Below are 20,350 nucleotides of genomic sequence, written 5' to 3'. Positions count from 1 at the left end.
AAAAGGCAAAAGAACCACTGGGGAAAGCCATTGGAGTCATGAGATGTCTGTGTCCAAGTGGTGACAGGGAGTAACGAGGAACAAACTCACCTACCGGGATCTTGTCTACGCTTCTGTTGTCAAGATTCATCATTTGGTTTCTGTGAAACACTCCACCTTCTTTAAAGCCAAGAGTGTCCATAAGGAAATGATTTTCCTAAAGGTGTTTGGAGGCAGGGATTCTTTTGTTTTGGTCATTCTGTACCCAGAGCTCAGCATGGAGCCTGGTACGCAGCAGGCACTTAATAAGAGCCTGTTGACTGATGCTAGCCATTGGCTAATCCAATCCTCCAGATTTTACAAATGGGGAAACCAAGGCCAAGGGAAGGGAAATGTCCAGGCCAAGGTCACACAGTGAATTAAAAGCACAACTGAGGTCTAGAACCACCTTCTAGCAGTCAGTCTCCTGACTCTTGACTATAGCATGCTTATCACGGTGCCCAATATACAGCATCATTAATAAATACCAGTTAAATTGACTGAAATTCTCATAGCAAGGGATCCAGGATCAGTCAGTGGAATAATAAAGTAAGTGCTAGATTTACACTCAGAGGTTTTATTGTTGTTCAGTTGTTTCAGTTGTGTCTGACTCTTTGTGACCCCATTTGGAGTTTTCTTGGCAGAGATCCTAGAGTGGTTTGTCATTTCCCTCTCTGGCTCATTTTACATTTGAGGAAACTGAGACAAACAGGGTTAAGTGGCTTGCTCAGGGTCACACAGCTAGTAAGTGTCTGAGGTTGAATTTGAACTCTGTTCTCCCTGACTCCAGGCCCAGTGCTCTATACATTGTGCCACCCAGCTGCATCAGAGGATCTGGGTTCAAATTCTAGTATTTCCACTTATTATATGTGTGACCTCAGGCAAGTCAATTAACCTCTGTGGACTAGGTGGCCTCTAATATCCTTTTGAGTTCTGAATCTGTGATCCTAAGGTTATTTGAAACCCACAGATATGCAGATTCATAAATGACAATCCCTCACAACAGAAGCATAAACAGAACCACAATCCATGAGTTTGCTAACTCTTCTTCCTTCCTGGACTTGCTCAGAGTTATCTTTTTTTGCCATAAGTTGCACACCAGTCAAGCATATGGCTTTTGAATGACATTTCATGATGTGGATATTGGTATATATATTATATATCCACATGTGTGTATGTTTGAAATTAATGTTATTTGCAGTCTTAGTCATAAAATGCATGGGTTAGGATTCAGTACAGATTGGTGAGGAGGTTGGAAACTATGCACAGTAGCTTCTGCTCTATGAATTTTACCCTAAATGGTTTTTAAAGGTGGACTCTGGAAGAAAACAAAAAAGAGGCTGCCCCCGTGGGTTTTATGCATCTAACCCCTGCCCACCTTCCTCCTTGTATTTCATGGAGCTGGTCCACCAGTAGTGGTAAGTATGGTCCCAAATGTCTTTCATTACAGAGGTAACTGGCTCAGGGTTTTGTTTTGTTTTGTTTTGTTTTTGCGGGGCAATGGGGGTTAAGTGACTTGCCCAGGGTCACACAGCTAGTAAGTGTCAAGTGTCTGAGGCCAGATTTGAGCTCAGGTCCTCCTGAATCCAGGGCTGCTGCTTTATCCACTGTGCCACCTAGCTGCCCCCTGGCTCAGGGTTTTTTAATTTCAAGAACTGTAATGGCCGCTGGCTGTTAATGTTAAAGGACTGCGGGGTTAAATTACCTTTTGAAAGGTAAGGCCTAGGGGTGAGAGGAAATAACATAATGCTTGTGAGAATTGGAAACCTTCTGCCTCAGACTTGGAGAGTCTAGATCCAGAGGTATCAGTAGGAATTGTGTACCTAGGGCAGGAAGAAGGGCTACTGGGGCGGGGGGGTTCAGACCCAGGACCAGGAATGGGGGTACTGAGGGAAAGAAATGCCACAGGAGGAGGCAGCTTCATAAGGTAGGGGTCATGGCGAGGAACTCAGTGGGAATGTCCCTGATGGGAACCAGGGTGGGATCAGTGTCTTCTAAATATTGGCATCCTGAGACAAAGCCTTGAACATTCCACCCTGGTTATAGCTCTATCTAAGTCTAATACTGCTTTAGAGTTAGGGGGGGGGGTGGCTACTGGCTATCTGATCTCTGAATGGATTGTAATAGGTTTCTTCCCTCAGCCCTCTAGGAGACTGTGTTCTCCTAATTCTAGAGATTATGGAGTCCGGGGCTCTGGATTCAAATCCTGACTGACATTTACTCACAGTGTGATCTTAGGCAAGTCACAACTTCCTTGAGCCTCAGTCCTCCCTCATAAGAGGGTTAGACTAGCTGGCATCTGAGGTCTCCTCCAGCTCCATGCCCTCTCTCATCCCCTGGGACTCCTAAGAAGGAGAACAATGGCCTTCTAAGACATTTGCCCAATCTTCAATGGCTCCCCATTGCCTACCAAATTAGGAGGCAGCATGATAGACTAAGCAACCAGCCCTAACCTCTCTCCAGCTAGTCACTCATCTCCAACTGATCCTTGGACACTTGAACTGGAAATTCCATAGGCATCTCAAAGTCAACATATTCAAAAGAGAGTTCATCATCTTTCTCCCCTTTCAACCTCCCTATTACTGTCAAGGGCACTACCATCCTGCAGTTCTTTCAGACATTCAACCATGCCATCCTCAACTCTTCATTCTCCCCACACATATTCAATCCCATGTCAAATCTTATCTCTACCTACTAGTCACCTGGCGATGAATTCGTTGGCCTAGGCAACCCATAGATCAAGGTAAAATGCAAAATGGTCTCAGCCCTGTTTGGTGGGAGCCCTCTGTCACTTCTGTTGTCTATGGGGCTAAAATGGTGGGAAAGGGGATTGTGGTGGTGAAGAGTTAATCACATGTTTTTTAGGACTTCTAAAATGCTAACTTAGCTATTGATACACTAAGTGTTCAGATCGGGTACTTGGGAAAAATCCATATCATGACTCAAGTATCCTTTGCTAGTGGGCACCAAAAGAAAGGGTGGGGGTGGGGGGAAGCACTTCCTCCTCTTGAATTCTGGGCTCAGCTCACTGTTCATTAGGTTTAATTCAAGTCAACACCCATTTACTACGTATCTCCTAAGTGTCAGTAAATATCACAGACCCTGCCCTCAAGGAGCTGCATTCTTTTGGGGGAAATCAACAGGTATGCTTATAAAGATAAATTAATTATACATATGATATAAACGGCATAAAATACATATGGTATTTCTATATTATACAATGTGTCTATGTTATATTTGATATATTAGTATATGTAATTACATATAATATATATAATTAGATATTGATTATATAATTATTATATTGAGTATCTCCTAAATCCCATTATTTTATCACAGTAGACAAATACAAAGCTATTGCTAGTGGGGTGGGGAGAATTCTGGTGATTAGGGAGGAGTCCTAGGGGAGGCCTTATGAAGGAGGCAGCACCTGAGCTGTGCTTTAGAGGAACTTAGGGATTCTGAAAGCTGACCATCCTAAGCCCATATGACACATCTCTATGCCGTGTATTGGGCGATGACCAACACTATGGCTTGTAGTCATCTCTGTTGCTTATGTTCTTCTGATTGTACGAAAGGCCAATAGCTATTACCAAGGGATGTGAGTTAAAGACTGTGGTCATGGGTGAAGGTTGTATTTGCTGAGGCCGGTCTGTGACTAACCTTGGACAAGTCATTTAACTTTCCTAAGCCTCAGTTTCCTTATCTGTAAAATGAGAGGGTTTGGCTTTGTCCTTTGGGGTTCCTAGCAGCAGCCAAAAGGTCAGAGATACTCTATCTCTGAGGGCCAGTATCCACTCAGCTTTGCACCCCAAGCTTCAGATAGGGGGATTTTGTCAGTGAGAGGGGGACACAGGAAGGACTTTCTTATTTGGACACAGAAGCAATGGTGGTGGATGGGGAAGGATTTCCCCCATCAATCCCCGGGACAAACTGACCAACCAAATAAAGGCATATGGAGTGTGTGTGAAGTAGGGAAAGATTATAGGTGGGATTTAGTAACTTGAGTAACCAGAAAGAAAGAGTTGAGGGAGAAGGATGAAGGGAAAGAGAGAGAGGCCAAGAATAGAGAAATAAAAACTACTTACCGGAAGTCCAGGTCTTCCCACGGGACCCTGGAAAAAAAGGGCAAAAAAACAACAAAAGAGAGAAAAAGAGTTTGTTAAACCTGATGCCAGGGAAATGGCGTACCTAATCTTGCCTCTCCTAAGAACAGAAGGGGCAATGTGACATAATGGGAAGTGTCCTAGATGAAGACCTGAATCAATCTGCATTCAAGTGCACTGACACTTGTTGGCTGTGCTGTGTTGGATAAATCACTCAACATCTCTGAACTTTGGTTTCTGCATTTGTTAAATGGAGAGAAAGTACTTACCTCTTAGAGTAATGGTTGGGTGGCTTAAGTGAGAAGCCCTGGGAGGGCCGTGCTAATGCCAATGACTGTCACTAAGTCTTGACACAGTCACAGTCTTGTTCTCCCTACTCCCCCATACCTGTCACCCAGGACCAGGAATTTGAAGGGGGTAGATCATCCTCCCCTCCCTTCCCCCAGATCTCCCCTTCTGTAGATGATGCTGAGATGGTAACCACTATTTTGGGGCACAGATCTTGAGCTAGGAGGACCATAGAGGACACTGGGTTCAACGTCCTCATTTTACAAAGGAGGAAACTGAGGCCCATGGTGGGGATGTGACTCACCAATTTCACATGGTCAGTAAGTGTCAGCATCAAATTTCAAACCCGGCTCTTCTAGGACCCCAACTTCAGTGCTCTTAGGGGCCCCAGCTACACCCCCCTGCCCCCAGCCCTACAATCCTGTCATTTAAATTCTCCGTGGAACTATTTCATTATTCCTGCACACAGCCCTGGCCTCCTGGGAGGAAACACAGATGAGATTTCTAAAGAGTGGCAGCAGGGAGGGGTCTTTGTCCGGCAGACAACAGGGAGCCCAAACCTGGCTACTGTTTCTTCCCTCCCTGAAGGCCAGGCATCTGTTGTCCTGTTGTCCTTCAAGGCTAAAGAGGGAAGCTCTGACTCTGAGGCTGTTCTAGCCCACTCTGGGACTGATATCACAGACCCTTGGAGTCAGGGCCACTCAGCTTCCACATGGGGACCACCCAATATGCCAGGGGACCACTCAAGGACCTTCTTGAAAGAGACCTCAGAGGGAAGGCAGTAGGAAAAGGCACTGGATGTGGGGGCTAAGGGCTTGAATTTGAATCTGTGTCATCTTGGGCAAGTCCCTTTACCTCTGAGACCTTGTACTTCTGTTAAATTGGGGCTGAGGCAAATCTAGGATCTCTTTCAGCTTTAAGTTCAATGATCCTAGCTCATTCTCCCTTCCCACACAGGAATCCTGTTCATTCTCTCCTTGGACATGGCTCCCAACAGTCTCTGCAGGAGCTCTCCAGTAAATGTAAGCCCTTCCTGATCTTGTACAATCTGTCCCACTGTGGCAGCATGCTGAGTTTCTTCAGAAAGCATCAGGACCTAATGAGTCATGGGAACCAAGTGCAACAAATTCTCAGGAAGGTGAGATCTGGGTGAAAGACCATCTAGTCTTTGGCTATGTCAGGGGAAAAAGAGGATGGGGAGGGGGACTCCAAAAAGGCTAGTTTTCAGCAGGTGGTCCTTCAGGCCTTCCTTACTGCCAAGTTTATTTTGGAAGACTGATGATAGGAATTTTATCTGACGTCCAAAGCATGCCATTATAAATCACCCCTTTTCTTTCAAGGGATGAAATGACTCTCCAATCCCAACGTGATTTATCCATCAAGGGGATAGAACAGATTTCTCAGTATGGGATCAATTTACTACTCAGAGTAACAGATGGAATATTAAATAAGGACCTTATTAAAATCATGAAAGGCTTTCTCCCAGGTATGTATTGAGAGGCAAAACAAATATTGGAATGCCTTCTCTTAAGCACTAGAGACCTCTGGCTCTTGTTGGTTTCAATAACCTCAGGGGTGGACCAATTTCAAAGAATGTCATTCTTCCCATCTCAGTAAAAATCTGACGCACCCACCATGTGTTTGGTCTTTTAAGCTACTTTACACAGGCCCCCAAATGGTCTTTGGGCCTTTTGTTGGGCTTTCAAAACACTGTCCCTTAGGGAAAGATCGCTACTGTATTGATGGGTATCAATTTACTCCTTGGAGAGCATCTTCTTCACCTCTTCTTAACGTTCTTTCTTTTGGCAAGACTTTCCCGTCCCCCACAAGGGACCTGGTAGAAAGCTCTGACAATGAAGAGAGGTATTCTGGCTCTAATTTATTGCTCCTTCTGTAGCTTAACTTGCTGACATTGTATTCTCTATCCCCTTCACCCCTATCTCTTTTCAGAATACAGCCCAAGCCAGTTGGCCCAAGCAGAAGCTGCCCACATAAATTCTCTTGGAAAACAACACTTGCCCAATGTGATTCACATTTTCACTAAGTGAGTGGGCAGGGATGTGTCCCATGGAACTGCATACTGAGAAGAGATGTCTCCTTTCTTGTTGATTATTACGCCCTTCTTCCTACAATTGCCTCCTTTGCGGACAAAGTGTCTTATTACTGAGACAAGCTAGTCTTTTGGATTTCAGTTCAGAGCCTGCTTTGTCAAGAAGGAGAGAGATGTCTTGGGCTCTGGCGTTTCCAAGCCTGGTAAAACAAAATGGAGACCTCTTTCCCTTTCTGTCAATCGGGCACAGGCTGTATGTAGAGGGAGTGAAGAGAAAAGCTAGCTCTGGATGGGAGGCTCTGGCTGACTCCCAGGTCCAGTAGAGGGGACGTTAGCTGGAGAGATATGCTTCCCTTCTCTTCCTCTCCCACCCCAAGACCCTGTTACCATCAGAGAGAACAGGACATTCAAGTTTGTGGGATTTCAGCCACGACCTCAGTACTTACAGGGGGTCCTGAAAGAAAGGGAGAAAAAGCATTGGTCAGTGGGTCTATCCATGAGATCCTAAAAACCCAGATGAGTTTTAGAAATCACACCTGCCATTTAAGGGAGCAGCAAGACTGCTTGACTCAGCATCAAAAGACCTGGGTTTGAATCTCGAGTCTGACCATGAACAGGTCACTTCATTTCCTTTACATCAAACCTTCTCTTCTCTCTCCAAGCCTCCTTCACCATCTCCTTGCTCCTTCTGGAGACCATTTTCTGTGAACTTCCCCTTTTCTCCTTGATCTATGAATTTAACATTGACCAAATTCAGGCACTGGGCTAAGTGGTCAAGCTACAAAGAAAGGTAAAAGACATTCCTCACCCTCATGAAGCTCACAGTCTAATGAGGGAGACAACATACAAAAGCAGGCCGTCCCTCTCCATTCATTTTCAATCCCATTCTCTCTCCTTCAGAAGACCTCTCCCATAGCCATTCCCTATTCAGATGACTCCCAAATATCCAGCCCTAGTCCTAAAATCTAACCCCACATCGCCAGCTGCCCATTGGTTATGTCAAACTGGATATAATGTCCATATGTCTACCACAGAAGTCATTGTCTTCCTTTCATTCCTCCCCCTCCCTGCCCCTGGCCATGAACTTCCCTATTTCTTTCAAGGGACCATTGCCCTTCCACTCACCCGGGTCTACAGACTCTTCCCTCCTCTTGCCCTTTGTATCTAATCACTTACCAAATCTTGCCATTTCCATCATAATAACTTTTCCTATTTGTTTTCTCTTCTCTACTCATATGACTTCCATGATAGTTCCATTAACCTGGACTACTGCAGTAACCACCTCATTGGTCTCCATGTCCTGAGCCTCTCCCCATTCTAATCCATCCTCCACCCTGCTGCCAAAGTGATTTTCCTGAACTATAGCAATGACTTGGCATTGCTTGACTCTGTTCTTCAATAAATATCATTGGCTCCTTATTGCCTTTAGAACAAATACAGGTGTCTTTGTTTAGTTTTTAAAGCTCTTTATAAGCTGGCCCCAGCTTGCTTTTCTAACCTAATTCGACATTATTTCTCCTCTCAGCCTTTTTGCAGTTCCTTACATACGGCACATCATCTCCCGTCCCTGCATTTTTGTATAGGCTGTCCATACTTGGAATACACGCCTTTCTCACCTCTACCTCTTAGAAGCCCTTGCTTCCTTCAAAACTCTGATTTGGCAACACCTTTCCCACCCCCTCCTTACTCCCTCCCTTCCTTCCTTCCTTCCTTCCTTCCTTCCTTCCTTCCTTCCTTCCTTCCTTCCTTCCTTCCTTCCTTCCTTCCTTCCTTCCCTCCCTCCCTCCCTCCCTCCCTCCCTCCTTCCTTCCTTCCTTCCTTCCTTCCTTCCTTCCTTCCTTCCCTCCTTCCTTCTTTTTTCATTTTAAGTACTTTCTTGGTGCTTTTATCTTTTTAATATCACTGTTATTACCCAATCCTTTTCTGTCCACCCCCAAATATTGATTTCTACCTTGTCATCAATAACTAGATTTAAGCAAAACAAAGCAATGTGTTGGCATGTCTGGAAATGCACATTGTGTTTTGTACCCGTAGTCTACTCTTACCTCTCTGACAAGAGACAGGGTGCATACTGGACCATTTGACCTCTGGAGTCATGATTAGACACCTTACCCTGACATTCTATTGAAAAATCTCTTCTAGCTCCAACATTTTCTATTCTAAGGTTCTTCTCATATCTGACATTCTAGGTTCTAGGTTCTAAGGCACCTTCCAGTTCTGACATTCTATGTTCTTGGTTTTAAGACAACTCTTACTTCTGACCTTTTATGTTCTAAGGTCCTTCTCATATCTGCCATTCTAGTTCATAGGTTATAAGACTGTTTCTAGCTCTGACATTCTAGGTTCTAAAGGATACTTCCAGCTGACGTTCTAGGTTCTAAGGTACCTACCAGCTCTGACATTCTAGGTTCTAGGTTCAAAGGCACCTCCCTGTTCTGACTTCTTAGTCTAAAATTTCTTTCCAGTTCTGACATTTTAGGAGGCTAAATATTATGAAAATGTTTTGGGAAAGTTTCAAAGTGCCTAGCAACTGTAAAAGATTATTCTTTCCCCATGAAATGCAGCCAAACAGGGAAAAACCACCTCCATCCCTCATTAGGTCCCTGCTTGATTGCTATCAGGACCGCCCTGGTTTCTTTAAAGTCCGGGCCCATAAGCCTGCCTGTCTCTAAGCATCTCTTCCTCACCATCCATCCATCTTTCAACTCTGTGACTCCTCAGGCTGCGCCCCTTTTGCTGCTTCCCAGCCTGGGTCTCCCTCCCCCCTGCCCCCGCCTCTATCCATCGTGTGGACCCCACCTCAGGAATAGCATTGGCCAAGAAGGGCAAGGCCCTGCGTTCTGAAGAAGGAGGAGGGAAGGGGAGGGAGAAATAAAAGCTATATTAGAACATGAGTCAGAAGGCCCCAAGGCCTGTTGGAGCCCCAGCTGGGTCTCCTCAGTCCCTGGGCACCTGAGGCCGCTGGCTCAGCAGCTACTTGGGCCCCTCCTTTTGTGCTCAGCTAATAAAGCATCCTCATGTTTCCCTCTCACTGTTCACTTTCTCAAAGCTGCTATTCTGTTCTCCTTTATCTCCCCTTCCCACGATCCTGGCCCGTGTCCATGAAGGAACTGTGGCTTTTATGCCAGTCTCTGTCAACCCATCATGTTAAAAAAAATTAGAAGCCACTAGAAGTTAAGAAATGCAGCTGCATGGAGGAGTTTTCAGCTCTGGGTTCTGAGGCCTGCATACAATGCTTCTCTGGAAATGTCTGTGATGGCCTGGATGTCAGGGTCCACTGACCTCTGACACAAGAACTAGGCAGAGAACATGGAAGGACTCGGAAGACATTGTCCAAGATGTAGCTGGTTTGGACCCTGTGACCCAGAGAGGACTGCTCAGGTCATGGGTATTCTCTCTTTTTAAGACCTCAGCCCACTTTCAGCCTGACACGCCAGAGTTTCCCAGGGTCCATAGAATCATAGGTTTTAGAACTTGAACAAAGCTTAGGGATGTTCTAGTCCAAGCCTCTCATTTTACAAAGGAGGAAACTGAGGCCTAGAGAGTAGAAGTGGCTTACCCAAGGTTAAACAGGTATTAAGTGGGGGCAGCTAGGTGGTGGAGTGGATAGAGCACCGGCCCTGGATTCAGGAGGACCTGAGTTCAAATCCAGCCTCAGACACTTGACACTTACTAGCTATGTGACCCTGGGCAAGTCACTTAACTCTCATTGCCCCGAAAAAAACAAACAACCCCCCCAAAGCCCCCCAAACCAAAAACAAACAAAAAAAATAGCGAAACAGGTATTAAGTGACAGAACAAGAATCTGAAAGCAGGTCTTACTCCCAAGTTTTTGTTCTCTTATTTATTGTTTCTTTTATTATTTTCTTAGGTCTTTATATATTAATGTTTATTATTTCTCATTACTTTACTCTAGTTGGCAACCCCACATGTACCCAGCAACCACAGATACAAAGGGGAAGCCGCCTTAGTATCTAACTTTGCCAGAGCCCCCCTACTCTGTTTTTTGTTTTTTGGCGGGGCAATGGGGGTTAAGTGACTTTCCCAGGGTCACACAGCTAGTAATTGTCAAGTGTCTGAGGCCGGATTTGAACTCAGGTACTCCTGAATCCAGGGCCGGTGCTTATCCAGTGCACCACCTAGCCGCCCCCGCCGCCCTACTCTGACAAAGAGAGGTTTTTTCCCAGGGTCACTTCTTCCTTCTGCTAACACACTCAGCTCAGAAGATGATCATTGTAAAGTGCCTGGTGAAGAATCTCTGATATAGTGCACCACCCTCCCCAATTTCTAGATAAAGCAACTGAGAGAAGGTGGAGATGATTTGCTTGGGGTTGCACCTATAGCTGTCAAAATGGAGATTTGAACCCATTCTCCAAACTGGTAAGAAGTTGCTTTGTTAAAATTCCACAACATGTAAATTATCATTATTTTAAGCTGATGAGTTTGGATTTTATCCTTTAGCCTAGAGGAAGCCATTGAAGGATGGTGGCAGCTCAGAGTCAAATTTGCTGCTCACCCATCATCTCCCACCTTATTTCATCTCTAGTCTTTCTGTGCTGGAGGTCCTGCCCTTGACTGACCCTTGCCTCTCCATAGCTTGATCATCCATGCCTGCTGTCAAACCTCTCATATCTAGTAGTGTGCTGGTAAATGTTTAGTTATTATTAAACCCTTATTTTATATTAATAATTTAAATATTTTAACAACATATTAATATATTATTGATATATTTTAGTTATATTAAAGGAAAAATGTACTCATGAGAAACTTTTAAGTTTAATGTCCATTATTAACATTTTCTCCATCACTTTTCTTGTTGTTGAGTCATTTCAATTATATTCGATTCTTTGTGACCCTATTTGGGGTTTCCTTGGCAGAGATATTGGAGTGGTTTGCCATTTCCTTCTCCAGTTCATTTTACAGATGAGGAAATTGAGACAAACAGGGTTAAGTGACTTGCCCAGGGTCACACATCTAGGGAGTGTCTAAGGTTGGATTTAAACTCAGCAGATGAGTCTTCCTGGTTCTAGGTCTGGTATGCTATCTACTGCACCACTTAGCTGCCCGTGTCACTTTCTTGAGTCTACATAATTAAAAAACAATAAAACTGAACAGTGATTTGGAGCATTTACCAATTTCTGAGGTGTAAATGCTCACTCTGAAAATTTAACAATCAGCTCTCAAAATAAGCTGGAACATCTTTGAATCCAGCACACCATTGCATGTGGATCCCTGACCCCCTTTGGATGACCTAAGCTGGATTGATACCTCTGGTCTGGGTGCCTTCTTAGACCCTGGTCTACTGCTACCTGTATGCTTTTCTAAAGCATGGATCTGATCACGTCACTCCTCTCTTCCATAACCTCCAATGGCTCCCTATTACCTCTAGAGTCAAATAACAAACTCTTCTGATAGGTGTTTAAAACCCTTCATCACCTGGCTCTGATTTCTCTTTCTAGACACATTACACATTACTTACCCCCCTGCAATGCAACAATCCAAGCTGGCCTCCTGGCTGTCCCTCAGCGACATCCGTCCTTCTCTCCTCTGTACCTTGGTGCAGGTTGTCCCCTATTCCTGGAATGCTCCCCCTCCTCCCCCTGCCCCTTGGATTCCTGGTTTTTCTCCAAAGCCCTGATTAAGAACCACCTCCTACAGGTGGCCTCTTCCTTTTCCCCTACCCAAGGCAAGGCCTTCTAGCCCCAAATTGTCTTTACTCTGCATGTATCTTGCAGATAGTTAAACAGGTTATGTTGTCTCTCTCAATAAAATGCAAGTTCCTTGAGGGTAGGGCCTGTTTTATTTTTGTGTTTGTGTGCTGGGTCCCAGTACCTGGCACTTATTATGTGTGTATAACAACAACACCACAACCAACAGCAGCAGCAGCAACAGCAGTAGCAACAACAATAACAACAATAAAAGCCATCTAGAGTGCTGGGCCTGAGGTCAGGACTCCTCTTGTTGAGTTCAAATCTAGCCTCAGATACTTCCTAGCTGTGTGACCCTGGGTAAGTCACTTAACCCTATTGGCCTCAGTTTCCTTATCTGGAAGATTAGTTGGAGAAGGAAATGGTAAACCCCTCCAGTATCTCTGCCAAGAAAACCTCATGTGGAGTCACAAAATGTTGTACATGACTAAAAGCAACTGAACAACAACAAATAAATATATGTCAACCTTTTCAATGACTTTTGTATTGATTCCCTTCTCAACAGGTAGGGGAGGGGTAGAAGGAGGAAGAGAATTTGGAACCGAAGATAAAATAAAATACAATTGAAAATAAATAAATGATTGGTTAGAAGGCAGCATGGTGTAGTACAGAGAACTGGACTTGGAGTCCAAGGACCTGGATTCAAATTCTACCTCTGCTCTTTTCTAGCTTTGTGACCTTGGGACCTCAGCTTCATCTTTAAAATGGGTGCATTTTCCTATCTTATTTCCGAGTTTCCTAAATTTTTGTCATGCATTCCTTGTCATTCTGGGCTGCCTTCCTGGTGTTCAATATCCCCTCTCCATTCAGATGTCTGCCTGCCAGGCAAGTTCCCATCAAAACAGCCCTGGGTATACTTCTATCTTGAGGACCCCAACTTTGTCCTCCTCCCAGAGGCCCAACCTTTCCCATTTGGGTCCATCCAAAGCTCTGGGTATGACAAGAGGCACAGAAAAGATATACCCAGGATTGTTTCCCAAACCCAGGAGTGCTAGAATTCTGGGTCTTCCTTAAAGCCTGAAAGGGAGAAAGGTCTTGAAGACTTAAAGCAAAATACTTCTTAGAGCAGGGTTGGTGAATTTATGGAAGTCACTGCCCCCAAGAGGTGGCACAAGATGGAAATATACAGTTTTATAAAAAAATTAGATAATAACATATTATGGATCTGTCACCCATGAATTGAAGGGAAGCTGACTATGTTCTGGGGCGTGTTCAGCCTTTGAGGCTGGCATCAAAGTGGAAGGAGTGACTCTGTAGGAGCCTGAATTAGAAGCAGAGAATCCCCGGGCTGGCTGGATGAAAGGTCTGCCAGTGCAGTATTTCATATGGTCACGGACCAAGTCGCCAGGTAGGCACAGACAGCCTGGCTGGTGATCCTGGCTTCTCTCCCTCCCAGCTGTAAAAATGAAAAACAGGCAGCTCTCTGACTCTCTGGGCTTGCTGAGAGCACATACACAATTCTTTCTGCCAGTTATTGCAAAATTCCTTCATCCACTCAATATATCTTTATCATGTTGGAGGCCCTGTGCTGAGTGTTGGAAAATTATATTGGAGCTACTTAACTGCTTCTATATGTTGAGGTCCCATAGATATCGAAATCTCCCATGATCTTTCCTCTGCTCCAAAAAATCTTCTGGGGCTCTCTGCTGCCCCCTAAACATGGTACAAATTCCTCAGCCTGGAATTCAAGGCCCCCCCCATTACTTGGGTGGAAATTTTTTTTTAAAAAGATTCTATTGCTTTTATTTTTATATAACTCTCATTTCAAAATACTGTCCATCCCTCCCCCTCCATTACCACTCAAATCATTCCTTGTGAGAGAGAGAGAGAGAGAGAGAGAGAGAGAGAGAGAGAGAGAGAGAGAGAGAGAGATTTTTATTTCTTCCAGCATTTAGCATGGAGTACTGTTCACAACGGAAGCTTATTGCATATTTGTTGAATAGATGAGTATACTTGTTGAATGCTGAATAGTAATGACACCCTACTGCTTCAAAGAGGAAAATATCTACTATTGGCCTAACCTGATTCTCTTTTTTCCTTCTCTGTCATGGGCCCCTGGAGTCCCACAGATGCCATCAAGGACCCCAATGGCTACTCCACTGGAGTGATTGCTAGGGACGGTCTTGTAGCTGCCTCTACTTGGTATTCTCTCTCTTCTTTTGTACATCCCTTGACATTGGAATGTCCTTGTGGAAGCAGAAAATTGAGCTGACATGATTCCATTAAATGCTCAGGTGCCTGCCGAGGCTCCTGCCTTAGTGCTCATTATATTATGTATGATGGAGAGAATGCAGTAGAGAAAGAACTGGCCTTGAAGGAGGCAAGAACTAGACTTGAATCCAGCCTTGAATAATAACTAGCTGTGTGACCCTGGGCAACTCACTTAACCTCCTAATTTCTGCATTTGTAAAATTGGAATAATAAGAATAGCCCCTACTACACAATTGTCTTAGGGCTCAAATAATAGTACACTTGTAAAGCACTTGGTCCATGTGAGCTATCATCATTGTCGCTGCCACCACCATCCTCACCATCCTCGATCATCATCATTGCCACCAGCATCATCAGCCCTCTAACCCTCCTTGTCTTTGCTCTGTCCCTTCCTTTCTTTTTCTGTTCCTAGACTACAGCCTAGAAGCTGTTTCTCCTTGGCATTCTCTCTCCTCATATTTCTTATATCCCTTGACAATTTCTCCAGGGAGAGAGACCCAGGCACGTCAGTCCCAGCACCTCATCTGGGGACAGGGAAGGAGGAGGCTCCTGGGTCAGAACTTTAAAGTACTGGGCTTTTTTTATTCTCCACAAAAGCAGCAGAGACAAGGAAAATGTCTCCCCTTAAGCAGAGGCACAGATGAGGAGGAGATGCTTGTTGCTAGGAGACCAGCCATGGAAGCACTCCTTAAAGGAGGCATGGACCAATTCAGCAAAGACTGTCTCATGGGAACTGAGGACCCTGGAGACGATGACCTCAGCTACCCCAGGTGATAGCAGCCCTGACCAGTCTTCTGACTTTGCACTCACCCACCTACCCAGCTTAATCTAAAGCCATGACTTCTTGAAATTTGTGTATTTCAATTGTCACATATTCAGGCATCTGTGCTCAATGCCCTGTGGAATCCCAAAGCATCATTACAATGATGCTAATTAGATCCTAGCCTCTGTTAAAAGAACATGAGCACCGCTTGAATAAACTGTAGACATTTAGCCTTGGAAAGAGAAAACTTGAGGTGTGGGGGGAATGAGAGTTTTGATTCAAGCATCTGGAGAGTTGGCTGTCAGGGAGAAGAGAGATGGGATTTATTCTGCTTGGCCCCTAGAGGGCAGAACCAGGAACAATGGATGGAAAATGGAAAGAGCCTTGATGTTGGGGTGGGGGGGAACTTCCTAGTCATCAGAGGTGTCCCCAAACAGAATGGACCTATTTGGGAGGGAGTAAACTCCCTTTCACAAAAGGTTCAATGAGTGACCATTTGTTTGGTATGTTGTAGAGGGCATCCTTACAAGGCACGGGTTGGACTAGCTGCCTCTGAGGTCTTTTCCAATTCTAAGCTTCCGGGACAATGGGGTTTAAGTGAGTTGCCCAAGGTCACACAGCTAGTAAGTGTCAAGTGTCTGAGGTCAGATTTGAACTCAGGTCCTCCTGAATCCAGGGCCGGTGCTCTATCCACTGCGCCACCTAGCTGCCTGTGACTACTATTTATAATGATAATTAGAATTTATATAGCATTTAAAGATTTGTAAAGTGCTATACATATGTTATTCCATTTGATCCTCACAATAACCCTGGGAAGTAAGTAACATTATTATCCCCATTTTACACATGAAGAAACTGAGGCAGACAGAGGTGAAGTGACTTGTCTAGCACCACCCAACTAGTAAATGTCTGAGGCTAGATTTGAACTTAGGTCTTCCTGATTCCAGGCCCAGTGCTCTGTGCAATATGGCTCCACCTAGCTGTAAGGTACCAAGCTAGGTGCTGAATATATAAAGATAGCTATCACACAGGACATTCTCTTAAGGACTTTGAAATGGAATGGAACAGGGAGTGTGGAATTAATATAAAGAAGAAACAAAAGGCTAGGAGAAGTTTAAAGAAGGAGAAGTCACTTTCGGCCTAGCGGATTGAAGATGGATTCACGGAAGAGCTGGTGTTGGAGCTGGTCTTTGAGAAAGTAGAGCTATTTAGGGGGACGATGGATGGGGCAACAATCATTTTATGCATGGGAATGGACTCCAGGAAGAAGGTACTGAGGTGGGAGCAGGCAGAATATGAATAGGGAATGGAGAAATGGGCCAGTTTGGATGGACCACAGATTATGTGAAGGAAATGAGCAGGAGATAAACTTGGGGAGAGAGGTTGGAGTCACACTGTGGAGAGCCTTGCCTGGATTTTATTCTATGAGAAACAAGGAGCCATCACAAGGTTTTGGGTAAAGGAGTGACATGCTGAGGGCAATGTGTTGGGATGATGATTTAGGATGCAGTGTGAGTACGGATTGGAGAAGGAAGAGACCTTAAGTAAGTAGAGCAGTTGGGCTATGTCAATAGTCTGGGCAAGAAGGAATTAGTCTATGACAATATTATCCTGAATGATCCCGAACTTGGAAACTGAGCAGGGCTGAGATTCATTAGTACTTGGATAGGAAACGACCTGGGACTATGAATGTTGTAGAGTATGGCATCAAGCTGAGTCAGGAAGACCACTTGTTAGGCATGTTATAAAGAAGATTCTTTTTTTGAATGGGTTGGATTATTTTGGCCACCAAGAGGCCCCAACCAATTTTCTTTTCCTTTTTAAATTTAATTTTTTTCCAATTACAAGTAAAGATTTTTTTTTGAGTTCTAAATTTTTCTCCCAGCCTCCCTTCCCTCTGCTCTCTCGAGGCCAGCAAGCAATCTGATATAGGTTATATATTACAATCATATTAAACATATTTCCACATTAGTCATGTTGTAAGAAAAGAAAAAGCAAGAACAATAACAAAAAAGCAACAACAGAAGTGAAAATATCATGCTTCGATCTGCATTCAGATTCCACAGTTCTTTTTCTGGATGTGGAGAGCATTTTCCACCATAAGTCTTTTGGCATTGTCTTGGATTATTGTATTGCTGAGAAGGGTTAAGTCTATCACACTTGATCATCACACAATGTTGTTGATACAATGTACAATGTTCTCTTGGTTCTGCTCATTTCACTCAGCATCAATTCATGTAAGTATTTCCAGGCTTTTCTGAAATCCATCTGCTTATTTCTTACAGCACAATCGTATTCCAATACATTCATATACCACAACTTGTTTAGCCATTCCCCAATTGATGGGTATGCCCTGGATTTCCAATTCTTTGCTACCACAAAAAGAGCAGCTATGAATTTTTTGTACATGTGGGTGCTTTTCCCTTTTTCTGATCTCTTTGGGATATAAACCTAATAGTGGTATTGCTGGGTCAAAGGGTATGAAGAGTTTTAAAGTCTTTTGGTCGTGCTTCCAAATTGCTCTCCAGAATGCCCAACCAATTTTCTAATTCAGTGATGCTTATTCCGAGACAGACACATAATAGTAATGGGTACTTCCTGAGCTCTCCCACCATGTTCTCTGTCCTTCCCATTCTGCTTGGATGCACACATACCTTTTGTGGGTCCTTGGAACTTATTAACCTTGACTGAATCCAAAAGTCTATGAGATCCTCCCAAATGACTTGGAAATAACTTTACAGGAGATCTACATCCTATCCTCCTCCTATTCACCTTCCCTAATCTTGACTCCTTCCTGAGAAATGACCCTGTGGGGAATCTGCCCTCCCTCACCACAGTAAGGGGGCACAAAGAGTTCTCCAGTAAAATTCGCGGTGTTTAAATTATAACTCAAGGCTATCTCATGCAGGAAGTGTTTCCTTGTTCATCCCATCCATTGTTTAACCAAACATGGATTTACCACAACCCTCTTCATGTACCAAAATTACTGCATCTACTTCTTTGCCTTTCTGTTTGTTTTGTTTTTCTGTCTGGCTTTGCCCCAAAATAACAGCTTTCTTTTCTAGCACTTTAGGGTCAAGGGAGTTCTGGTAAATGTTTAACAATCGGCTCTCTGGAAAACTATATTTTACGGGGTTCACATTTAAATTTAATCTGCACCATTACCATTTTCTCCATCACTTTCTTAAGTCTAGAAATCAACAAAACAACATCGGGATTTGTAGCATTTGCTGAATTCCAAGGTATAAATGGTCACACTGAGAATTTGACAATCAGCTCTCTCAGAGCCTGTTTAAGCTGGCTCCAATACTGCCCCTCTTTTCTGCCTACAAAGTGCTTCCCCTGGGAAGCAGATCAGGCAAACGTTATTGTTCTGGGCTTGGGATTTAACCAGTAGAGGGACCTTCTTGCTTGAAAGACAACTGAATTTGGATTCTCATGCCTCCCTACAGATAGAGGTGATCCTGGCTTCTTAAAGGATGTGATAGGATTCACGTCACGTCTGGCAGGACCTATCAATTTTGCAAGATTAGGCTCAGAAAAGGTCCTTGCTTGTCATTGAGTTAAGTGTAGGGGGAGCTCATCACCCGTGTGTGTGTGTGTGTGTGTGTGTGTGTGTGTGTGTGTGTGTGTGTGTGTTTGGGCGATAGCAATTCTTAGAGCATTTTCTAAAGTGTGGCAAGGCTACAATAAGGGTTGATAGAGGGGGCCCCCACACTAATGAAATCAATGATTCTTGAAGCACAGGAGCAAGCTGGTGAGTGGGAACCCTAACTGACCTCCCAGACCTCTTAATTAACTATGCCTTGAGAAGCCAGGCCACTGGACCAGGGTGGTCACAGAGTGACCCCCTGGTGGCAACTTTCCTTAACTGCAGGCCAAGGACCTGGGAGGGAATTTTAAAAGCTCTGCCTGGACCAGCTTTGCATCCTCAAACCCAGGCAGCCACGGCAAACATCCCAACATTTCCGATGGCTCTCTGAGTGATGTCACATCACCATTCCCCAAGGAATCCTCCACAAACAACCGTTACACAGAGTGAGTCATCAGCTTCAAATGACAACCACCCTGTGAAGCAACACAACTCCAGAGGCGGCCGGACAAGTCCTAGGGCCCCGGCAACCGCCCCCGACACAAGCCCTGTGGTCAGAGGGAATGAGCAGCTGTCTTAGCTTCCTAACTCACATGTTTATCAGCATATTCATGAGGTCCACAATGCGCCTTTCTCACAACACCCCTGGCAGGGAGGTAGTCCAGATGCTAGCAGTTCCATTTTTCAGAAGAGGAAACTGAAACCTAGGGAGGGTTAGGGCTTTGTCCAAGATTGCACTGGGGGTGGCTGGCATTGCTGGAATCCAAACCCCAGATCTGGAGTCATGCAATCATCTCCCAGTCCCATGGTACTCTAAGGCTCATGATGACCTCATGGGGTGGGCAGTGCAAATGTTATTAATCCTCCTTTTGCAGATAAAGAAATGAGACTCGGAGAAGTTAGTTTACCCATCTGAGACCTAGAAGTGCTGGGACTTGAACTCGGGGCTTCTGACTAATGTTCATTAACAGTGACATGAGGGATTTCATAGATACAAAACTGGAGGGGATTTTTTGACCCAAGGGGAGCAGGGGAACAGTAGAAGTAGGGCTCAAGATGGAATTGGAGACCCTGGGTTCATCTGTGTGACCTTGTTGAGTGATCTTGGACAAGTCACAACTTTACCGAGCCTTGGGTTTCCTGATCTGTAATGATCACGAAAGTAGTATCAGTCACAATCACAATAATAGCACTAGAAAAGGAGTGCCCTGGGTATAAGGATAGACCTCTGACCCATCCTGGTCTCATGACCCTGGGCAAGTCACTGCTCTGGGCTCCAGGAAACTCTCCGAGACCATTGGTTACAGAGAAGGAGCCAACTTGCACTGGTGGAAGGAGTTTCCTCACTTGAGACTTCTCTACACCAGTCTGTTCATGGGGTCATCCTATCCTAATAAGAGCCAATGTGAGCCAGCAACAGGGACTGCTGGGTAGCTGTGGGTATAGGGTCTCCTGGTCCTTCAGGGGCTGAACTGGAGTGCTCTAGATTAGAATCACAGTGCCCCTCCTTCTGGTCTATCACATCTGTACCACAGTATGACAGACTCATAACACATCAGAGGAATCGCAGACATCTCCTCAGCCCCGAGGACCTCACGGTTTGAAAACACACAA

General features: G+C 44.6%; 1 protein-coding gene across 1 annotated transcript in view; it reads right to left on the bottom strand.

The window, feature by feature from the left end:
- The window catches only part of COL13A1 (collagen type XIII alpha 1 chain), a 202,769-nt gene that overhangs the window by 118,344 nt on the left and 64,075 nt on the right, over positions 1-20,350 (bottom strand). Inside the window, exons 3-4 of the mRNA XM_043980266.1 lie at positions 6,909-6,916; positions 4,107-4,133 (exon numbers count right to left, since the gene is read on the bottom strand). Of these exons, the coding sequence (XP_043836201.1) occupies positions 4,107-4,133; positions 6,909-6,916 (35 nt within the window). The remainder of the gene's footprint in view (positions 1-4,106; positions 4,134-6,908; positions 6,917-20,350) is intronic.

Source organism: Dromiciops gliroides, chromosome 2 (genome assembly GCF_019393635.1).
Source record: "Dromiciops gliroides isolate mDroGli1 chromosome 2, mDroGli1.pri, whole genome shotgun sequence".
Lineage (NCBI taxonomy): Eukaryota > Metazoa > Chordata > Mammalia > Microbiotheria > Microbiotheriidae > Dromiciops > Dromiciops gliroides.
Note: the sequence above shows the minus strand (reverse complement) of the source record. Positions and strands in the feature narration are given on the sequence as shown.